General features: G+C 42.1%; 1 protein-coding gene across 1 annotated transcript in view; it reads right to left on the bottom strand.

Annotated features, from left to right (window-relative positions):
* Window positions 1-23,406, bottom strand: part of MMUT (methylmalonyl-CoA mutase) — a 37,034-nt gene extending 13,628 nt beyond the window's left edge. The window contains exons 1-9 of the mRNA XM_065400932.1: window positions 23,373-23,406; window positions 22,195-22,588; window positions 19,913-20,280; window positions 18,162-18,319; window positions 14,006-14,177; window positions 11,022-11,270; window positions 9,046-9,157; window positions 5,736-5,851; window positions 2,130-2,245 (exon numbers count right to left, since the gene is read on the bottom strand). Coding sequence (XP_065257004.1) covers window positions 2,130-2,245; window positions 5,736-5,851; window positions 9,046-9,157; window positions 11,022-11,270; window positions 14,006-14,177; window positions 18,162-18,319; window positions 19,913-20,280; window positions 22,195-22,546 — 1,643 coding nt within the window. The 5' untranslated portion in view covers window positions 22,547-22,588; window positions 23,373-23,406. The remainder of the gene's footprint in view (window positions 1-2,129; window positions 2,246-5,735; window positions 5,852-9,045; window positions 9,158-11,021; window positions 11,271-14,005; window positions 14,178-18,161; window positions 18,320-19,912; window positions 20,281-22,194; window positions 22,589-23,372) is intronic.
* Between the last annotated feature and the right edge of the window lie 121 nt (window positions 23,407-23,527).

Genomic DNA, 23,527 nt, shown 5'->3' with positions numbered 1-23,527 from the left:
AAGTAATTTGGACAAATATATAGGCTCACCTAAAGCCCATCCAAGAACTGAAATCCCAGAGATAATTTTCCATCAGCTGTCACTGACTATTTAAATCATTTTGTTCATTTCACAGAATCAATATGCCATGTTCATAAAGGTCAACAAGAAAATGTCAATATGCATTATTCATCCACATTTATTGCAATACACCCATATCAAATAACTACTGGAAAATTAGCAAAATGGAGGAAGAGGGAAGCAAAATCGTTTCAGACTCTGTTTTAGAAATTCAGGTTTCTTTGACAATGACTGTGACTGATATTTGCATCGTACTGGCCTATATTTATAACACGTTTTATTTCAATGGGTTCCAAACTGTTTAGAATCTAATCTGCTGCTTCTGCCAGTGTCAGGGGCTGGCATCTTCCTCCCTCCTCCCCCCACCCCCCCGCCCATCTCTGCAGGGGTGATCCTTTCCCTGCTGCTCCTGGGAGTGGAGGTAGCTGGGTTCTCTAATTGCTCAAGAGTTCCCTCCATAACCTCTCAAAAGGCAGGGGACCCACACGTGAGGTTTGTTAACCAAAAGTAAGGCTCTATGGCGATATGTTTACTAGTGGTACATTCATCTATTAGATGTAACATTCCAAAATATTCTTCTGCACAGGCATTAAATAGTGCCATAGATTAATAAGAGATCGATAATCAACCTACTTTCCAGTAAACATTTGTCCACATTCCATACAAGTCAGTGCAGTTCTGTTCAACAGCACAGTGCTTAAGGACAAGAATACTGTAGGTCATAACAGAGATACAGAGAACTAATTGGGGAATTATTATGATGATGACATTAACTCCTGTGAGGGCCAATATTACCTTCCAGTGATGTCTCCAACTCCAAGAGTGGTGATGACACGCTCCAGAGGGAGTTGGGACAAGCTCTCCTCTTTTGAAAGGAGATCTGTTGCACATGTGGTTGTTGCAGATGAAGTAGTGGTAGAATCAGACGAAGATGGAAGGCTAAAGATCTGCTCTAAGGATGTGGATAGGCAATTAAGTTTGGTTTGCTCATTTTTGACCCATCCACATTATTAAGGGGCATTTTCATTTTGTTGTTTTTTTGGCACCGTGACTGCATTACAAACCTCCAGGAGCACATGCAGAGGACAAAAGGGAGACAGTCAAAGACCAAAACTCAGTTTGAAATAGCAACTAAGGGTATCTCTTCACTGCAATAAAAGACTTGCAGCATGGCCGCGACTGGCCTGGGCTCATGAGACTTGGGCTGCTGGGCTATAATATTGCAGTGTAGACATTTGGGCTTGGGCTGAAACCTGGGCTTTGAGACCCCATGAGGGGGGAGTGTTTTAAAGCCTGGGCTTCAGCCCAAGCCTGAATGTGTGCACAGCTATTTTTAGTCAGCTGACTCAGGCTCTGAGACTCAGTGTGGTGGGTTTTTAATCGCAGTGTAGACATAGCCTAAACCATTGTTAAGGTGGCTTAGATGATAATGGTGAATGTGTCTCAGGACTACAGAAGATGCTTTACTACTTGAGACAAAGACAGAGTGCTTTTGACTAAAGTAGATACAAGTTTTCTACATTAGTCAGAAATGTTTTCACACCAATTTGTGGTGCAGGGAAGGAGGAAAAAACAGAGCGTGATAAGATTTTTTTTCTCTATCCCTTTTCACATCTCAGACACTTTTCAGGCTCTCTGACCTGTAAAACAGCAGAGCAGTACATCAAAGAAACCTATTCATAGTCTGAAACTGATAAGAGCTTGAGCCGTAAACAGAATCTGTGTGAACAGCAACATTTTAGGGGAAATTTTATTCCCAATACTGTCCTTGAAAATAAATTAAACATACTTTTAAGAGACTGAAAAAGTATTTGTATTTGGCTAACACCACCAAACCACAACCAAGGGTAATGCCCATCTGGACCTCTGAAACACACCTTCATGGTCAAGGATATTATCCTGCATTAAAAAAAAATGTATCCTATTTAAAAGCTGAAAGGGTGTGTCGATCTGTGACATATTAAATACGGCAACCTACGTATCCAAGAATTATTGGAAAAGTTGAAAGAAATAAAGGGAAACAGTCAACTTTTAACATCGGTTACGTTTTCCAACTTTTCTTACCCTACCTTGCGCGTGCTGCTTCCACTGCCAGTGCCAATAGGTTGCCTTGACCTGTGGCAGCACATTCTGTTAGAGCAGTGAGACACTGCTGGGCTGCTGCTTCATCTCTGCTAGCTTTTACCTTAGATGAAGGAGAGAAAAATACTCAGTTTAAGTAAGCAACTACAAGGCAATCAGGAATTCCAATATGAGCCTGGTAAGGCTCCCTGGTCGAAGATGCCTGTATTGGAATCAAATAAGAATACAGCTATCATCACTATGTTGAAGATCAGTATGTTGAAGGTCGCAAGACCAGTACTTGGAAACGTCTCCTGGTTCTGAAAGTATTTATTTATACAAGTAAGCCGACTCAGTAACTTTGCAACAGTATTCTTCATGTGATTTTAAATATACTGTACTATAAAGCAGCTAGAGAACGAGGCTTTTAGTGGTGTCATCTGAAAGCGGGGATCCCAATATGATGCAAAGCAATGATTCCTAGTTCTAATGTTAGGGAGAGATACCACAGTAATGATGGCATGCAAGTAGGTGGAAGGCAACATGGTAAGAACAACATCTCTCTCTGACTCAGGTATTTCCAAGGTGTTATCACTTTTGTATTTAGGCACTGACAATATGGTTTAAAAACACCCAATATCTTCCTAATTATCTCAGCTAGAAATGAATGCTTTGCACTGTATTATAGCTTGACACTCCAGTTTTCACATGCATGTTATATATCACAACACTTGCTTCTGATCCCAGCATTCCATGAAATATTGGATCCTACATCAACAAAAGCGTAACAATGTTTCTGGCACTATTCCAGGCATGAATACAATAGATAAATCTCAGAGTAGCGTAATTTTCAACCCCTGATAGGTGCTGTGACATGAAAACGTCCAAGAGAAACAATAATACACTCACTTTTGAGTGCTCCCTTATTATGCAATAACATTAAAGGTTACCCAGCACAAATCAACAGAAGCCAGATATTTCGAAGAGGGGGATGACATATCATTAATTATGCTTTCTACCTGCCCTTCCTCTCCTTGCCACCATACCACTTTGAGGCTATGTTAAGCTTAGTTTTACTTTTTCTGGATTTTTCTCCTGTTGGTGTCATAGATTTACTGTTTATAATTTATTTTGTAATGTGTAAGTATTAAACAAATTCTGTTAAGGCAAAAGATTTTCATAATCAGGTACATCGAGCTAGGCTCCTAAGTACATATGTAGGCACATATAAATATAGACAAAGGGAGCCTGCCTGGGTTCTCAGCATTTCTGAAAAATCTGGTTACATCTGTAGATGTCTCTCTGCAGACTTCAGAGCCTAACATTAGGCACTCACTTAAGAAAATCTTGGCCTAAATATTTAGAATCACATTTTTAGCGGGATCTCCTTAGAAGCGCTTACAAAAGTTTTCCATGGGCAGAACCTTTGTCTGACTGCAATGTGAATAACTACGCAGGTGTGTGTGTGTGTGTGTGTAAACTTATGCTCTACTAGATAAGATGGATACAAAGGAAGCCTAATGAAAAATTTACTCTAAATGTCTAAAGAAAAACAAAAAAAGGAACAGAAAGTTAAAATCATTAGAACAGAGTTAAGGCTGGCGCACTTTGAAAATGTTCCACAAATAAGAGTAAGAAACAAAATTAAGAAAGCATCATTACCTTTAGAATAATTTGCTGAATAGCCCAAAAAGTGAGGGCGAGAAAAATATTCAGAAATAGGAGTCTTTCCTCTGACTTCCATGAGCTTTGGATCAGGCCCCATGTTATTTATTTTAAATTTATTTTACTTGGTCTTTTCATTCTCACGAAGTCCAGCACACCTGAGCTTCTGCCCCAGCATTTACTGTCCTATCTATCACAGAACTCAATTAGAGGTGGAAGTCCGCTTAATGGGGGAAAGGTAGCAGAGGTGGGACATTTTTAGCATATCTAAGCAAAGTTTTGTTTTGTGCACTAGAAAGAATGTAAAGTAAGGATTTTTTTTTAAAGTTATCAAAAGAAAGAAGCATATTCTACACATTATATTGTAGACTAAAAACCTGCATATGGGCACAGCCACACAGTCCCAATGATCTAGGAACCAAATGCTACAGAAATACAAAATTATCTCATTTCAATAAACTCCTTGTATAAATAGGAACATTAATACCAGTCTTGATGAGTATCCACAACAGCCACTAGGTGCTTCAAGAAAGCAAAACTGAAACACAACATGAGGATGGAATACAAGCAAACAATGTCTGGAGCTGTTGCATTAATTATTTTAATGTAACACCTGTCTACCCCTATTCAAATTATCAAAAAAAAAAAAAAAAAGTTGACAAGACACTGCCACTTTTTAAAGATATTCTCCAACAGAGAAGCTTTAAATAAGTATAGTTAACACAAACCACCATTTCATTGAAAAATAGGGAATTATACAGTGACAAAGATAAATCTGCTGAACACAGCGTTTCAGGCACTTTAGCCTTCAGCTCTGGCAAAAGTATAGTCATGACTTTAAACAGTCTTTTGTCTGTTAGCTTCTGTGATTTATACTTTTTGCTTGCTATTTAAAACTATAAATTGTTTTAGTCATCTGATTGCAACCAAGTATCCTTGATATATAAATACCTGGGCATCAGATAGAATGTGTCTGCTCTGCTGCTCAACATACAATGGGCATTTTAAGATGTCCCAGATGTTAAGGGAATATTATTTTAATAAAGCAGCATAAGAATGGGGATGGACCAGGAAGAGAAGAGTTAATAGCAAGAGCATTAATATACTGTACCTTAGACAGAATTAATGGAGAAGTATAGTCCTGCTGTCTCTTCCCCCTCAGTCTTTGGCCTTCGCAGTGTTGCCATTGCCCCCTCCTCCCCAATTTGTACCTTCAGCTGGATTTGTTTGGGCACTTTCCTTAAACCTTTGTTAGTGTCTGCATTGAACTACTGTCTCAAAGCCCCATTGTGCTAGGTGCTGTATACACATCACAAAAAGTAGGTCCCTTCCCCAGAGAGCTTACAATCTAGATAAAGCTTTGTTCAAATGCTCGATTAATAATGGATCTGGACAAACATAACCTGCCTGCACTATTTGTAGGTTTTCCCACAATTCAGTCTCAATGCACTTCACTAGAGGCCTGCAAAACATTTACTCCTTGGTGCAGAGACTACTAATTATACCAAACTGAATTTTTTCTTTTGTCATCTTGACGAATATCCAGCAGAGATCATGATCAGACCAAACTCATTTTTCTGTGTCTGAGGGAGAATTTGAACCCAAGCATTCAATGGTAAAAAGCTCAAAAATCCATTACTGTACATTGTTTCCTTCTTGCTGGAAAGAGCCATGGTTTAATTTAAATGCAGTTTAATTTTTGTTTAATCTAACTAAATGAGGAGAATAACGATAAGCAAAATGCAAAGAATCTAGATTTCAGGAATCAGCCTCAGAGGAGAAATTGAAGTGCTACAGACAGTCTGTCTCTAAATTGCTGAATTCAAGAACAGTTTTGGCGCTCTTAAAATGCATTTTTTTTTGGCAAATAGAAAACTCATGAAGAAAATTTCATGCAGAACTACTTAAAATACAACAAGAATTTGCATTTTCAAAAAAGTACCACCTACCTTTTCAAGCTTCTCAATCTGCTTGGTTCGGACTGAACTGTTATCAATAGCCAAAACTTCAACGGTCTCTTCTTTTTCTAACTGGTACTTGTTTACTCCAACAATTACTTCAGAACCTGTTGATTTCCCACACAAAGATCAAGAATTTAGACTATATTCAAAACTGCGGTGCTTTTGGAAAGGTTACAGTATTTTATATAGCTAGGCAAGTGATTGATGTTTTAAATGCAATACTATGTTTTTTAGGCAGTCCTACCATCCAAAGCATTTAAAACTTCTCTCTCAAGAAAGGATTTAAGTTTACACTTGTCACATTTTATTATGAAGAGATGATCAAATGTAAGAATATTTGACTTTGTGGTTTTTATGCTGAAAAGTGACATGTAAAAATGGTATGTTCTTTCTCCTTAAATCTACGTGCAGTCAGAATCATATCTACTTACTTTACTAACTATTTTTAATGACAGGGGATCATATGTAAGACATGGGAGGTAACTGTTCCACTCTACTCAACACTGGTGAGGCCCTAGCTGGAGCACAGGGTCCAGTTTTGGGCACCACACTTTAAAAAAGGTGAGAACAAATTGGAGAGAGTCCAACAACAAAATGGAGAGCAAAAAATGAGGAGGAAAGGTTGAAAGAACTGGGCATGTTTAGTCTAAAAAAAGAGAAGATTGAAGGGGCACCTGGTATCAGTCTTCAGAGGTAAAGGTTGTTGTAAAGAGAACGGTAATCAATTTTTCTCCAAGTCCACTGAGGTAGGACAAGAAGTAATCTTAGTTTGCAGCAAGATTTAGGATTTAGCTATTAGAAAAATCTTTCTAACTATAAAGGACAGTTAAGCACTGAGCAGCTTAGCTGGGTTTGTGGAGATATTGGAGGTGTTTAAGAACATATTAGATCAGGGGTGGGCAAACTACGGCCCGCGAGCAGTTTTAAGCCAGCTTGCGAGCTGCACCCCGCTCCGGTGCTCCAGCCGGGGCCGCACCAGGCAGCTCGGCCCTGCTCTGGCACTCTGGCCAGAGCACTGGGTCGGGGCCGCACCACACAGCTCGGCCCTGTTCTGGCGCTCTGCCCAGGGCGCTGGGTCAGGGCCGCATCACGCGGCTTGGCCCCACTCTGCCGCTCCGGCCAGGGCGCAGGGTTGGGACCTGCCCCATTCTGGTGCTCCGGCAGGGGTGCAGGGTTGGGGACTGCACCACACTCTGCTCCGCCCCGCTCCTACATGCGCCAATGGGAGCTGTAGGGGCGGTGCCTGCGGATGGGGCAGCGTGCAGAGCTGCCTGGCCACGCCTCCGCATAGGAGCCAGAAAAGGGACATGCCACTGCTTCCCTCCTGCACCCCAAACCTCTCATCCCCAGCCCCACCCCAGAGCCCGCACCACCAGCCGGAACCTGCACCCCTTCCCGCACCCATGCCCCAGCCCTGATCCCCCTCCCGCCCTCTGAACCCCTCGGTCCCAGCCCAGAGCACCCTCCTACACCCCAAACTCCTCATCCCCAGCCCCACCCAAGAGCCCTCACCCCAACCCCAATTTTGTAAGCATTCATGGCCCGCCATACAATTTCTATTCCCCGATGTGGACGTTTGCCCACCCCTGGGTTAAACAAACAGTTGTCAGTCGGAGATGGTCTTGGTCTATTTAAACCTGCCTCAGTATGGGGAAATGCACTAGATGACCTCTTGAGGTCCCTTCCAGCACTACATTTCTATGATTCTATTAATTCAAATTGGTATTTGCAAGAAATGTGTGGCAATGCAAGGTCACAAGTTCACCACATCCTTCGCATGATGTTGCCAACTTCTATATCGGGGTGGTCAAACTTACTGACCCTCTGAGCCGCATAGGACAGTCTTCAGAAGTTCGAGAGCCGAGGCAACCCCCTCCCCCCGCTCCAGTCTGGTAGGTGGAATGGGGGGGGGGGGGAAAGCTATGCGAGCCACACTTTAATGGTAAAAGAGCCGCATGTGGCTTGCGAGCCATTTTGGCCACCCCTGTTCTATATACATCTTAAATTACTACTGAGCAGAAGTTCTCAGACTGTAGCTCACAGTGCATGTGAACACTTTCTGGCGGGGGTCCATAAAATCATAGAATCATAGAATATCAGGGTTGGAAGGGACCTCAGGAGGTCATCTAGTCCAATCCCCTGCTCAAAGCAGGACCAATCCCCAACTAAATCATCCCAGCCAGGGCTTTGTCAAGACTGACCTTACAAATCTCTATGGAAGGATGCTAGATTTTGCCTGCAAAAGTTGTTCACTTATGAAGACTTTGACCAATTTTAGTACGTAGACACACATGATTTTTCAAAATTGGAAAAAAGGATGGGGGGACTGGATGGCTAAGTATGATGGGTGTGGAAACTTTCATCTCTAAATCAGAGTCCTAGTCCTTGACAAAAATATGAAGAACCTTTAACTCTCAGTCAGTTTCCTCAAAAACTACAATATATGACCAAACAATTTAACATTCTATAAGAACGTTAAATTAAACTTTCTATTTTTAGCTGACTAGAGTTTTATAACAGGTTGTGTTTCCAAAGTCTACTAACATTAACTGCCTCACATTAACTAAAGGAATATAACCACCACTTAAAAATAAATTCACCTTGGGAGAAAAAAAAAAAAAAAAAAGGACACAGAACCCCTGTTTGTTGTTCCTTACTACTCTGAATTAAAGAGCTCCTTTAAATGTATTTTCCAAATTAAAGAGATCATATAATAAAGCTCCTTTATTTGGTGGTTTCTGTACCTTTTCTTTTTTTTTATATATTTGAAATGAGATTAAAAGGTTAGACATACACCAAAGGGCTGGATCTTCTCCAATCCAAGTCAATGGGAGCTTGGTCATTGTTATAAGAGAACAAAAGTTGCTTAGGGCTCAGATAGAAATTTTGCCAACCACATTCATTAATGACATCTGCTGGTGGTTATATTTTTACTTCAGTAGCTATGCTTTGAAGATACACTATTACAGAACTCAGGCAAGTTCATTGCTAATCATTGTAGGATATTCCTTCACCGTGTAGTCTAAAGTTTTGTCTAACCTAGTTTTAAATATGTCAAGCAATTTGGCTTCCTGTGGGAGACTATTTCACAGACTAATAGACCCTTCTCAGGAAGTTTTCACTGATATTTAACCCAAAATTTCTCATTTTATTAATTTAATTCCATTATGCCTAGTCTAAGAAGTGAAAATTAATTAAAACCCTGTTTAAAGCTCAGATCTTCAAATAAAAACATAACATTTTAAAACAGTGTACCTCTAGAGTTAAGTTCTCTCTCTCCCCCACTTCCTGCCCTTACCAGAATCGATCCTGGCTTGTCTTCGGGCAGCACATTCTTCAATCCGGAGTTTGGGAATTCCCTCAGCTACAGCTTTGGCCATTCCACCCATTTCTTCAATCTCATTAATAAGCTAAGAAAGATAACAAGAACAAATTAAGAGAATGGTTAGTAGCAAGATTCATGAAACCCACTTTTTACAATCAGTATTCTCTAAATCCTTATTAGTACAATTACCTAAAAGTCTCATGCTTTACATTAAAAACCTATTTTCTATCTACCTATATTTGTATAATTTAGCTTTCTTACTTTACACACAGAAAGAAAAAACAGTGTATTGATGCATGGTCTTTTACAAAGCCAATAAGAAACAGGTTTCCTGCTCCTTCACCTCCGCTCTTGAACGGTATACAATCTGAGTCCCACATCCTGCAACTAACTCCTCTTGGGCAGACATCTGGACCCATGCAGAGTCACACTGACTTTAATGGGGCTCTATACAGAGTCCCATGATCCACTCATGTGGAGACAGTTGCAGAATTAAGGCCTAAAGCCTCAAACTTGCAAATGGTTATAAATGTAACTTTATTCATGTAAGTAGTCCCAATGACATCAGTAGAACTACTTATGCAAGTAAAGCAACTCATGTCCATGCTAGGATGATGGTTATCTGTATCACGTTATCTTCAAGTCCTGCTCTGCTATTGCTGCTGGCTGTGCCCTGCGGCTCCTCTCCCCACAGCCACTCCGTAAACCTCCCACCCGTTACACACAGGGTGTTTAAGATGCTCTTCCACAATACACCCCCCTGAGGTCTTTTGGCAGGAAGTGTGCGCGGAGGGGAAGAGATGCTGTAACCACAAACAGTTCTAATCCTTACAGTCTCAGGTAGATTGCTGTAATCTATAGACTGCAGCATCTTAGTTGAGATAGTAGAAGCTTAGGTGTGCACATGGGTGGACCATCTCACCTCCATTTCCAATTGAGTTTCCCTGGGAGATGTAAGCACCCAATCAGGATCCTATTAGAGGGCACCAAGAATCAGAAGTCTCCAGACTTAACAGGTCTGGTTCATTTGTCCATTGTGGAAATATTTTCCTTTAGAATGTGTTTAATTCCAAATATGTACTGTATTCTCCTAGGCCTTAACCTAGCAAACTCCTGTATTAGCAGGCGTGTTATAAGCAAGACACGAGAAGTAATTCTTCTGCTCTACTCCGCGCTGATTAGGCCTCAACTGGAGTATTCTGTCCAGTTCTGGGCACCACATTCCAGGAAAGATGTGGACAAATTAGAGAAAGTCCAGAGAAGACTGACAAAAATGATTAAAGGTCTAGAAAACATGACCCATGAGGGAAGATTGAAAAAACTGGGTTTGTTTAGTCTGGAAAAGAGAAGGCTAAGAGGGGACGTGATAGCAGTTTTCAAGTACATAAAAGATTGTTACAAGGAGGAGGGAGAAGAATTGTTCTACTTAACCTCTGAGGATAGGACAAGAAGCAATGGGTTTAAATTGCAGCAAGGGAGGTTTAGGTTGGACATCAGGAAAAACTTCCTGTCAGGGTGGTTAATCACTGGAATAAATTGCCTAGGGAGGTTGTGGAATCACCATCATTGGAGATTTTTAAGAGCAGGTTAGACAAACACATGTCAGGAATGATCTAGATAATACGTAGCCCCGCCATGAGTGCAGGGGACTGGACTACATGACCTCTCGAAGTCCCTTACAGTCATATGATTCTATGAAACCACTTAAATACATCTGTAACTTTAGACAGTGAGTAGTCCTATTGACTTCAATGGGACTACTCATGTTTAAAGCTATACTCACGTGTAACGTGCTTTGCTGGATTTGGACTTTAATGGTAGGGAACTTAAAAATAAATGCAATACACATCCCTTTTAAGAATCTACTCTCATACCAAATAGCTACTTAAAAGGCATTTCTTAAAACAATCAATGCCCCTGTAATTAAAAACCCCCACAGCACAACTGACCTTTAAAGCGGCCTCACAGACATCGTCAGTAAGGGATTCCATCAAGTAGGAACCCCCCCATGGATCTGCCACTTTAGGAATGCCAGACTCCTCCTGTATAATAATCTGGGTATTCCGAGCAATGCGAGCACTTTTCACTGTAGGCAAACCCAAGGCTTCATCAAATGAATTTGTATGCAAAGACTGAGTACCTCCAAACACTGCTGCCATTGCTTCTATTGCAGTACGGATAACATTGTTGTAGGGATCCTAAAAAGCAAAAGGAAATCTCTGAAGCATGAAGTGGCTGCCATGTAACTGAGATGGTTATTTCATCCTCAAACAAATGCATTGAAAAAAGTGTTAGGTTTTTGGTATAATTGGATCATAAAAATTTATATTATACAAAAACCAGCCAAGTTAGAAAAAGAAAAGAGCAGTAATATGAATGCAACCAAGTTGATGCATATACGGAACCTTCTACTGAAAGGTGAAGATGAGGAGCCACAAACAAACAGCCAAATTATAAAGGTATCGGCCATTTAACTGACCAAGTAAATAAAAAAATCCTTCTAATCCCTCGTGGCATCTCATTATATCTGATCATTTGTATGACAAACCTGTTTCTGATTTCACATTTCTAGGTGGATTCACTGTTTGCACTTATACAGCAGCTTTTATCAGAGGGCCTAAAAAAGCCACTGCTTTAAGTCAGTTAATAAAGCCTCTCTATTATACTTATTTTACAGAAAAATAAATGATTTGCCCAAGGTCATACACCAAGAGCTGGAAAAAGAATCTAAGGAATTCCACCCCCCCCCCACCCCAGTTCTTTGCTCTACACACTACCCCTTAGTGTTTTCTTTGACTGCTCTTGAACCTGTTGAAAGTTTTTAATCTAAATATCACTTTTTCAGTTTGTTTAGAGCAATAATTTAGATGGAGAATACATTTATGCATATCACAAAAAAGGCTAGGTTACTTTTTCGTTTGGAAAAGTGACAGCAACAGGATTTTGAAAAGATTGTGTTGAATTAGCTGCCATAGAATGCTCATATTAGTACGATGAATGCAAATAAAAATTAACATTATATAAATACTATAGAATTAATAAAAATAACATTTTTCAGTTCATAGTTTATCAAGCTCCACATATAGAACTCATTTAAAAATCGGGCACAGCTCTACTTCTCCACAGATAATACACATACTGAGGTTATCTGAGGGTCTAGTAGAGTGATTAGATTTAGACAAAACTACAAAAAATGAATTCCAATTTTGTACAGAAGGATTTTCCTCTCTTTAGCATATGAGACTGGAAAGACTAAACAAACAATTAAGGGAAGATCCCAAGATGGAAAGCAAACAGGAAAGCCCAGAAAAAAAAAAAGTACACTTTAGGGGTGAAATTAGGATTAATTTATTTGCTCATTAGGGCACTTCTTTTCACACATCATCTGTCCCAGGAGGAAGTCTGTACATTTCTCTTACATAACGAATGTGAAACATACATGGCCATATTCAGGGCAGCTGAACTTCTCTTCAGGCTCATTCATACAAGAAAGTTTAAGTAGTTAAAAAAAAAATTATATAGTTAAACCAGTGCAAAAAGTGTATGAATTACTTATTTTGGTTTAGCTCAAGTCAACTGGGAACAGGTTTAACTATATAGGTTTAAAAACCAATCTACTATATACTGGTGCAAGTTTTGTTTAGACAAAGCCCTTATATTCTGCCCATTCACAAACATGGACATTACTGGGCAGAACAGGCTGTGGGAAGGGTTTGTAAATCTGCATTCTAGTAACACTTGGCCAATGTTCAAACAATAGCTTCTATTCTATCTAACCAGTAGGGTAGATCAGTCACCATCGTATGCAGTTGTCGCTAGTTTAACCTGTAACTGGAGTTGATTTAAGTTCTGAATTTATTTGAGGTGTGTCATTTTTTTGCGGGGCTCCATCATACTAGCTGAATCAGCATATTTTGTTGCGGCTGCCCCTTAAATTTCTGATATGCAAAGTATGGATATGATTATGTCAGATGCAAAACATTTCCAGATGAAAGAAATCCAGATTTTTAAATGAGAAATGTTTTATTCTGATCTCTTTTAACGTAGTCACAAAGGCATCCTGGGCAGCATGTAAATGAGGAAATCATATAGCCGCAAAGCTATTAGATCTGCTAATCTGCCTGTCTCAAAGCATCAGACAGGTAGGCATACAGTAAAAGCTGTGTTATCTGGACCTGTACCAACCGGAAAGCTCTATAAACTGGCATTTCTAATCTTCATAGAAAGTTCAGTTTATAGCCCGGTTGGTGCAGGGCCAGCAGGCCCCCTATCTGGCTCCGTGTGGCTCCCTGGAAGCAGCATGTCTCTGCTGCTCCTAGGTGGAGGAATGGCCACGAGGGATTCAGAGTGCAGGAGTGGGTGCGGGGATGGGGCGTGGACTCTGGGAGGGAGCTTGGGTGTGGGAGGGGGCTCAGGGCAGGGGGTTAGGGCACGGGAGAGGGTGCGGGATGCCGGACCTGGGGGAGCACTCACCTCAGGCGGCTCCCCCAAGCGGCGGCCTGACCCTGCTGTTCCTAGGCAGAGGCATGGCTAGGCAGCTCTGTGCACTGCCCCTGCCCTGCCCCGAGCGCTGGCTCCGCATCTCCTACTGGCCGAGAACTGCAGCCAATGGGAGCTGTGGGGACGGCACCTGTGGGTGGAGGCAGCGTGCACAGCTGCCTGCTGCGCTTCCGACTAGGAACAGCAGGGACAGGTCACCGTTTCTGGGGAGCCGCCTGAGGTGAGCACCCTCTGGATCCGGCATCCCACACCTCCTCCCATACCCAAACTCCCTCCCTCTTAGTTAACTGACATTTTTCACTTACTGGCACCCCCTATTTCCCCAACATGCTGAATAACAAAGCTTTTACTATATTAGTATGCATGAATCAGTAGAATAGATTTACTCCTAAGATCACATTTGTAGAAAATCATTTAAAATTCAAAATCCAACCTGCTCAGTAAGGGACCATCCTGAGGTCTGACAATGAGCTCTTAGAAGAAGAGATTTGGGGTCCTTGGGCTGAAACATTTTCTCTATTAATTGAGCCCAAAGTCGTCGCCCAGCTCTTAGCTTAGCTATTTCCATGTAGAAGTTCATACCAATTCCCCAGAAGAAAGACAGTCTGCAATAAGAGCACATGTCCAGGACTTTAATTGTACAGGATAATGAGCAATATAGTTCCCAGAATTCTCCATTATATCAAGGAAGAACAGCAGTCTCTAGGACCACCATCTGGTCCTAGAGACTTATTACTGTTTAATTTATCAATTTGTTCCAAAATCTCTTCTATTGACACCTTCATTTGGGAAAAGTTGCTCAGATTTATCACCTAAAAAGAATGGATCAGGTGTGGGAATCACCCTCGCATCCTCTGCAGTGAAGACCGATGAAAAATATTCTGTTAGCTCTTTCAAAATGGCCTTGTCTTCCTTAAGCGCTCCTTTAGCACCCCAATCGTCCAGTAGCCCCACTGATTATTTGGCAAGCTTGCAGCTTCTGATGTACACCTCTACCCCAATATAACGCGACCCGGTATAACACGAATTCTGATATAACGCGGTAAAGCAGTGCTCCGGGGGTGTGGGGCTGCACACGCCGGCAGATCAAAGCAAGTTCGATATAACGCGATTTCACCTATAACGCGGTAAGATTTTTTGGCTCCCGAGGACAGCGTTATGTCGAGGTAGAGGTGTATTTAAAAACTGTTTTGCTATTAGTTTTTGAGACTTTTGACAGTTGCTCTTCAAATTCTTTTTTGGTCTGCCTGATTATACTTTTACATTTGACTTGGCAGAGTTTAGGCTTCTTTCTAATTTCCTCAATAGGATCTGACTTCCAATTTTTAAAGGATGTCTTTATCTCTAACCACCTCTTTTACTCTATTTAGCCATGGTGGCATTTTTTTGGGGGGTCTGTTTTTTTATTTGGGGGTATACATTTAATTTGAGCCTCTATTATGGTGTTTTTAAACATTTTACATGCAGTTTGCAGGCATTTCACTCTTGGGACTGTTCCTTTTAATTCCACTTAACAAGCTTCCTCATTTGTGTGTAGTTCCCCTTTTTGAAGTTATTGTGGTGGTTTCTTTGGTATTTCCCTCCCCACGAGGTTGTTAAATTTAATTACATTATGTTTGCTATTACCAAGCAATTCAGTTATATTCGCCTTTTGGACCAGATCATATGCACCACTTATGACTAAATCAAGAATTGCCTCTCCCCTTGTAGGTTCCAAGAGTAGCTGCTCCAAGAAGCAGTCATTTATGGTGTCCAGAAATTTTCTCTCTGCATCCTGTCCGGAGGGGACAAGTTCCCAGTCAATATGATGATAGTTGAAATTCCCCACTATTACTGAGTTTTCTGTTTTTGTAGCCTAATCTCCTTGAGCATTTCACAGTCACTATCACCATCCTAGTCAATTGGTCGGTAATATATTCCTACTGCTATATTATTATTCAAGCATGGAATTTCTTTCCACAGAGATTCTAAGGTATAGTTTGTTTCATTTAAGATTTTTGCTATATTTGACTCTCCTCTCTCTCACATATAGTGCCACTCCCCCAACAGCACAACCTACTATGTCACTCCTACATATTTTGTACCCCGGCATTACCGTGTCCCATTGATGATCATCGTTTCACCAAGTTTCTACGAGACCTATCAATATCATCATCAATAATTCTTCCAGCAGGCTCCATGGTACAGAGACTGAGTTACCCCAAAGTAAACTGGATGAAATGGGGCCTGGCTGACTCATGGATTGGTAATGGGATACAAAGCTTTTTAATTATACAATATGTTGAAGAGTCTAATCCACCTCCATCTATAGAGCAGAAGTTGTTTCCAATGGATAGCCTATGTGAAATGAAATGGTGGACTCAGTGCAGGTGCCTACTAGACAAATCTCCATGCCATAAATTACCCCTACAGTCTGGTGGCTAAGGCAGGGGACTAGGAATTCACTCTGCAGGGTTCAATTCATTTTTCTATCACTTACTCATTATGTCACCTTGAGAAAATCACAACTGCTCTCTGCCTCAGTTTCCCCATGTGTAACAAGATAAACAGTAATTACCTACTTCACAATGTAGCACATAGACTTAATGCTTGTAAGGATTTTTAGAGAAAAGAAATGAAAAGTCTTTACATACAATGCATTGTCATGAAAGTTTCACAAGTGTCAAGGATGCAACTGGCACAAAGACAGTTACCCTCTTGACCCTAAAAGTGCTCTCTTCGAATCAGGTTTGAGGCACTCTGACAGGGCAATGAAGGGAAGTTTACATAGTTGCTGTGTCTGTCAGTGGATGAAGGTCTTAATTTTCACAAGACACCAATATGGCAACTTTCACACAAAAAGAAAATCTGTCTAAATATATAAATGTGAGGACTGGAGAAGTTACTTCACACAAAAGATACAGTGAGCTGAAATGTTGTAAGACCTGATCTTTGAGTTCATTCAGCATGCAGGGTCTCCTATCCAAAGGTTTAAGAGTCTATTCCCCAATTCAGTGAGAGTTTAACTCCCATTAGAATTAATGGAAGTTACAAGCACACATTGAATATACTACTTCTGGGCCTTTTGATTAACCTAAAGTGTTACATTAATTTAATATTGGATACCTGTCAGGGCATAGACTGGTTGGTCTACAGCGCCATCTCTATTTGTAACTTTTCATAATTTGCAGTTATGATCAGGACTTGTGATTCTGATGTCAGTCTGACAGCATCTAGGAGTGCCCCAAGGGTCGGTCCAGGGGCCGGTTTTGTTCAATATCTTCATTAATGATCTGGAGGATGGCGTGGACTGCACTCTCAACAAGTTTGCAGATGACACTAAACTGGGAGAAGTGGTAGATACGCTGGAGGGTAGGGATAGGATACAGAGGGACCTAGACAAATTAGAGGATTGGGCCAAAAGAAACCTGATGAGGTTCAACAAGGACAAGTGCAGAATCCTGCACTTAGGATGGAAGAATCCCATTCACTGTTACAGACTAGGGACTGAAAGGCTAGGAAGCAGTTCTGCAGAAAAGAACCTAGGGGTTACAGTGGACGAGAAGCTGGATATGAGTCAACAGTGTGCCCTTGTTGCCAAGAAGGCTAACGGCATTTTGGGCTGTATAAGTAGGGGCATTGCCAGCAGATCGAGGGACATGATCATTCCCCTCTATTCGACATTGGTGAGGCCTCATCTGGAGTACTGTGTCCAGTTTTGGGCCCCACGCTACAAGGATGTGGAAAAATTGGAAAGAGTCCAGCGGAAGGCAACAAAAATGATTAGGGGGCTGGAGCATATGACTTATGAGGAGAGGCTGAGGGAACTGGGATTGTTTAGTCTGCAGAAAAGAAGAATGAGGGGGGATTTGATAGCTGCTTTCAACTACCTGAAAGGGGGTTCCAAAGGGTATGGATCTAGACTGTTCTCAGTGGTACCAGATGACATAAGAAGGAGTAATGGTCTCAAGTGGCAGTGGGGGAGGTTTAGGTTGGATATTAGGAAAAACTTTTTCACTAGGAGGGTGGTGAAACACTGGAATGGGTTACCTAGGGAGGTGGTGGAATCTCCTTCCTTAGAGGTTTTTAAGACCTGGTTTGACAAAGCTCTGGCTGGGATGATTTAGTTAGGAATTGGTCCTGCTTTGAGCAGGGGGTTGGACTAGATGACCTCCTGAGGTCCCTTCCAACCCTGATATTCTATGATTCGAACAAAATCCTTGGAGCCAATACAAATTATTACTACTAAAGAAAACTGATAACTGAAGGCATGCCTAGGTATGTGAATTCTCTTGTGATATTAATAGAATTTTTAAGAACATTTTAAACAGTGTTTTGTTGGTTGAATATAAGGAGGCATAAATAAAACTACAATATGAAAAGACACCAGAGGGCTGCCATACCTGTTGATTAAACCTAAGTGTCTGTCGTACTAGATCTCACTCCTTGCCACTGCAATCTTATACTAGTTAAAAAGTCAGCTTGTAATATGGATATTACCTTCGTTACTAGCAGTTTTAAATGTCAGAGTCCAAACGTGAAATTAAAACCTAGAGTTTCTAGTCATTTTCCAAAAGTCAGGTAAGTACTTGTGAGCTTGTTTTACTTACCTTGGTGCGAATTCATCTATGTTAAGGCCAGCTTGGATTCCAGTTCTGCAGTACTCCAATCCATCAGCTATAGTATAAGCTAATTCCAATATGGCATCAGCTCCTGCCTCCTGCATATGGTACCCACTGATTGAAATGGAATTAAATTTTGGCATGTGCTGTGTAAACAAAAAAGCAATAATGCAGGGAGAGCAGAATCATGTAATTGTGCTATTAGGGCTAGTTTTGCAAAGAATCTTAGGCACAATGATGCTGAGTGCTCTAACCACCATACTACAGTCATTCCCATCCTTGCTCTCTCTTCGGCCCTACCATTCTTTCATTATTGATCCGCAGTGGAACAGCTTCAACATTTGGCTAGGCACTCACCAGAAAGGCAGCAGATCCTGTTCAAATTCCTTTTCCCACTCAGGTGGAGGGGGGACTTGAACCAGGGGTCTGCCACATCCCAGGTGAGTACCCTAATGACCGAGAAAATTATGAGGGAGGTCCTACTCCCCCTCACCCTGTCGCTATTTTATGTAAGCTTGTCTGTAGGAGCCCGATCTGGTAAGTGAGTTCTGAGCACACTTAGTGGATCAGGCCCCTAAGGCAAAATAGGTTGAGGAATGCCTTTGTTCTCCTACTTCATGATCGCTCTGGGGATTACAAGTCCAGCTAGGGTGACCAGATGTCCCGATTTTATAGAGACAGTCCCGATTTTTGGGTCATTTTCTTATATAGGCTCGTATTACCCTCCCACCCCCGTCCCGATTTTTCACATTTGCAGTCTGGTCACCCTAAGTCCAGCTGACTGGCATGGAACAGCATCGGCAGAAACAGAAACAGGCACCTAGGGAACATTTACTGCAAAACTAAGGTTCTTCACAAGTTTAAGTGCCTACAGGGCTCAGGAACAGCTGAGCAGGGCCTTTGTGAATCCCAGCAGGGACTGATTCTGGGATTTAGGTAGCTGTAGTGGCAGGTTGGTGCCTAAGTCCTTTTATAAATCTAGCCCATAACGCTTAAAGACAACCCTATTCATTGTAAATTACATTTCAAAAGTAAACTTGTTTCTGGCCATATCTTCTACTTAGACATTTATACACTACTCATCACCTTGATACTCTGCTGCTTTTCCTCCTTAATGTAGCCAGTTTGTTTTTACTTTTCTGCCCCAACAGCTAATTAGTTGTTTGAGCTTTAATGATCTCTCACCACGATTACTAAAACCTCATCCTCTGGTCTCCTTGATGGTCACACTGCCCCCCTTAAATCTATCTAAAATGATACAGCCAAAACAGTCTTCCTCAGCCATCATTAAAACCACTCTCTTTCAATCCCTCCACTGGCTCCCCCTTGTCCTGCATTTCAAAAATCAAACTTCTCCTTGTATTCAAGACTCTGCACCACTCTGGCCCAGCCTTCCCTTGTCTCCTACCTTTGTCTTCTTCCATGCTGACCTCTACGCACAAAACAGCCTCCCAATCCCTATTTGTCAAGCTTTCTCCTGTGCACCATGCACATCCTTCCTAAATCCCACTTCTTCCTTGCTGTCTACAGATAGTGATTAATATCTAATTTTCCCCAAACGATCAATATGTATATACCCCATTGATATATGATCTTATTATTGTAATCCTTGTACTTCCCATCCTGCATTGTTTGTTACTAGCTGCCATGGTATCTTTCTCTTTGTTCTGTAAAGTGTCTTGTGCACATTTGAGCACTGCATAAATAATATAATAGAAGTGAATTAAAATAAAGAATACCTTTGATGTATACTGGAAGATGTCAGCAATGATCCTCATCGATGGTTCTGGAGGGAAAATGTATGTATTTCGGACCATGAACTCTTTGAGTATATCATTCTGGATTGTCCCAGTAAGCTTGGCTTGAGGCACCCCTTGTTCTTCCCCAGTTACGATGAATGTGGCCAAGATAGGAATTACTGCACCATTCATTGTCATGGAAACTGACATTTTTTCTAAAGGAATTCCATCAAAAAGGATCTTGGTGTCTTCCACCGTATCAATGGCAACTCCAGCCATTCCAACATCACCACGGACTCGTGGATTGTCTGAATCATAGCCACGGTGGGTTGCCAGATCAAAGGCAACTGACAATCCTTGCTGGCCAGCTAGGTTCATGAAAACAAACAGTAAAACAGGTTTGCTTTAGGAATTGTAATTAACTTTATTTTACGTAGTCAGGGTCTCAACTGATCCAATTTGTGGTGTCACAGGCTATCTTCAAACTTCTCTGGAGGTCTATTAGTTTCTGTGGAATTTAAACTTTCATTCAAAAGTTTCTAACTCTTACTGTAGTAAAGATAATCTTGTTTTCAATGCAGCTCTGAGTCTGTGGTCAGAGAATGAAAAAATAGCTTTTAGGGCCAAACGCTGGCACCAAGTAGGGAATTAAAGGCCTGAAACGTTAAAGGCCAGGAGCTGCCATGGTTCCACTGGGGAGCAGAAACAAGCTCTGTAGTGGTGCACCATGTCATGTGTGTTATGTAGGAGGTCAGACAAGATGATCGCAGTGGTCTCTTCCGACCGTAGAATTTATGAATGAGGAATTTAATGGTGTTACACAGGCAGTATCGTGGAGTGGCCAGTATATAAACTGCCATTTGGATCCAGAATCTTACATTCTCCACATACCAGCTGCTACTAAAACCCATGAACTGTACTAGGGGCAGTGAAGTGGGTATATAACCGCTCCATGTCAAAGCACTACGTTTGGAGGAGGAATCCTTTTCCTCCTGTATTTGCACTTTGTGTAGGAGATTCAACATTAAGTTCTCAGAGAGATATGAACTGCCCCCAATTCATCTCACGGGAATGTCATCTCTGAAACATAATGATAGAAATTTGATGTAAACTTCTTTCACTGCTGATCATGTTTGCAGAAACATCCAACAATTTGGGGATTGTTGCTAGTTTGAGAGTATCATCACTCCACCAGCATGCAGTGCAATTATACAGAGCTTTTCACTGCGTGTTTCCAAATAATTTAGCAAGATTAAACATTCTGGTTAGGTGGTTAAGCATTAATATACCCACGTAGTGAAGAAAACATGTGACATGACAAGGTCACACAGCAAGCCAATGGCAGAACCAGGAATACCAAAAACCCTGACTGCAAATTCATTTGCCAACGACTAGGTCAGACTCCCACTTAAACACTTGTATAAAAATATATTTGTAGCATTCTTGCTCTGTGATAAACCTATGGTTTGAGGACAACATTTATACAAAAAAGCCTTTCTGAAGAACAATTTGTGAAACATAAATACTCTGTATTTGGAACTTTTTAGTTAATGGGACTTTCACTATTGTTTTGACTGGTAAAATTATACTGCCCTTCCCCTCAAAAAATTTTTGGGTTGTATTACTGGCAAAAAAACAGATGGGGTGGAATGAGCCCAGGTAGCTCATTTCAGCAGTGGCTGAATTACTTCTGACATCCAGACTGTATAACAGTATATTATTTCATTGTATAGAAGAGATTTGTTAGAAAATTTAACACTTTGAAGAAATATTGGAAAACCTGCTCTCAAAAACCTGAAAATGTCATCTCTGGGAAATTGGCTTGCCTACTATGCTCCGAGCTAAGCCATCAGGTATTCTTAACATGTAAATTAGGGATGTAAAATGTTAACCGGTTAACCGGCATTAGTCTTACCGGTTAACCCGTCTAAACCGTTAGCCCCCGGGCCGGCTGGCTGGATCCGTTAACCATTTAAACGAAATATTAATAGTTTAAACAGTTAACTTTTAAAATGGTATTTACATCCCTAATGTAATTATATTTAAAATGCACAGTATAATATTTAAATCTAGAGTGCCAGGATGAACGAGTATTAAAAGTTTAACTAAAACTGACAAAAAAACTAGCAGGTTTTCCACAGCAAATTTGTCCCTTATAGGGCTATGACACAAGACTAAATTGTTCCACGATATCTGCACTATCCTTACTAGGCTGAACCTGGAATGCGTCCAGGTTGCTGCCTTTATGCAGGCAGAAGTAGAAAGGTAAATGTTAGCTTTACCCTTGATGTTGTCCTTGTAGAACTTGTTGCTCTCCTCCACTGTACTGAAACCAGCATATTGGCGGATAGTCCATGGCCTATAAGTATACATAGTGGGATAGGGTCCCCGAGTGAAAGGTTTCACTCCTGGCAGCTCCTCAGGAACACCTTCTGTGTCCCTTCTGGAGTACAAAGGCTTGATGGCAATTCCTTCTGGGGTGTGCCATATCAATTCCTCTGGATTCTTGCCCTTCAGCTGCTTTTTAGCCATAGCAGCCCACTCTGGATGCAGAGGTTGCCGGTGCAGGGCGCAGCACATGATCTTGAAGTGGTGTGGCCAGAGGCACAGAAGCCCACCCTTGACCCTCAACATGTCTTCCTGTGTGGGTCACCAACGTGAGAAGAGCTGAGGAAACTGGAAGTATATAAATAAATACTTAGCATTGCCATATTTCATGGGAAGAGCTCGGATAGAGAAACTGAGTCACGCAGCAGTTAAGTGGCTTGCCTAAATTCCAACCGCAAGTCACGGCCAGCAGTAAAGGATGGAACCCACTCCCCTGCTTTAACCATTTACAAAGAAACACTCAACCTCAGCACAGCTATAAAGGGAGTAAAATGAACGTGGTATCGGAACCCGAAGAGAACTTAATTGGCCTGTGAAAACAAACACAATCCAGGCATTATATGCCTCCAACACTCATCTACCCACACTTCACCCCTCGGCGTTACCCATCTCAAGCCCGAACTGCCCCCCAGCCCCCAGCCCTGAAACCACCGAGAGGGGATTCAGTACAGACAAGCGCCGAGCGGGGCCCTTCGGAAGGAAAATCAAAGGCGCAGCTACAGATCGGGGAGCGGCCGGCAGCCCTGCGGCAAAGGACGCCGTGGTAGAAAGGGCTGGGGTGCGTTAGCGGGCACGGGCGAGGTCCCGGCCCTGGGAGCCGCACCCCGGGAAAGCCGTGGCGAAGCTGGGCAGGGGACTCCGGGGATCCTGCCCCGTGCGGGACGGTTAAAGCGAAGGGCGCGTCTGGCCTCGCGAGCAGCCCGGGGGGGGAGGGGGGCTGACAACAGCCTTGGGGACGTCGCGGGTTGTTTCACACCGGCCGGGGGCCCCCTGAGGCGCGGGGCGGAAGGGAAGCGGGATGGGGGAGGGGATTGAGCGGCCAGCGCCCGCTCCCCAGTGGACATGCCCTTACCCCCCCGTCCTGGTGCTGGTGCGAGTCAGTCCCAGACAAACCCAAACAAAGCCGAGTACGCAGGCGCACGCGCCTGTGCACTGGGAGGGACGCTGGCTTGGCCTCGGTGTGCGCATGCGCGCTGCAGCGCGGGAACGTTGTCTCTAACGGCTCGG

This window comes from Emys orbicularis, chromosome 3 (genome assembly GCF_028017835.1).
Source record: "Emys orbicularis isolate rEmyOrb1 chromosome 3, rEmyOrb1.hap1, whole genome shotgun sequence".
Taxonomy (NCBI): domain Eukaryota; kingdom Metazoa; phylum Chordata; order Testudines; family Emydidae; genus Emys; species Emys orbicularis.
This window is presented reverse-complemented; position numbering and strand designations above follow the sequence as displayed.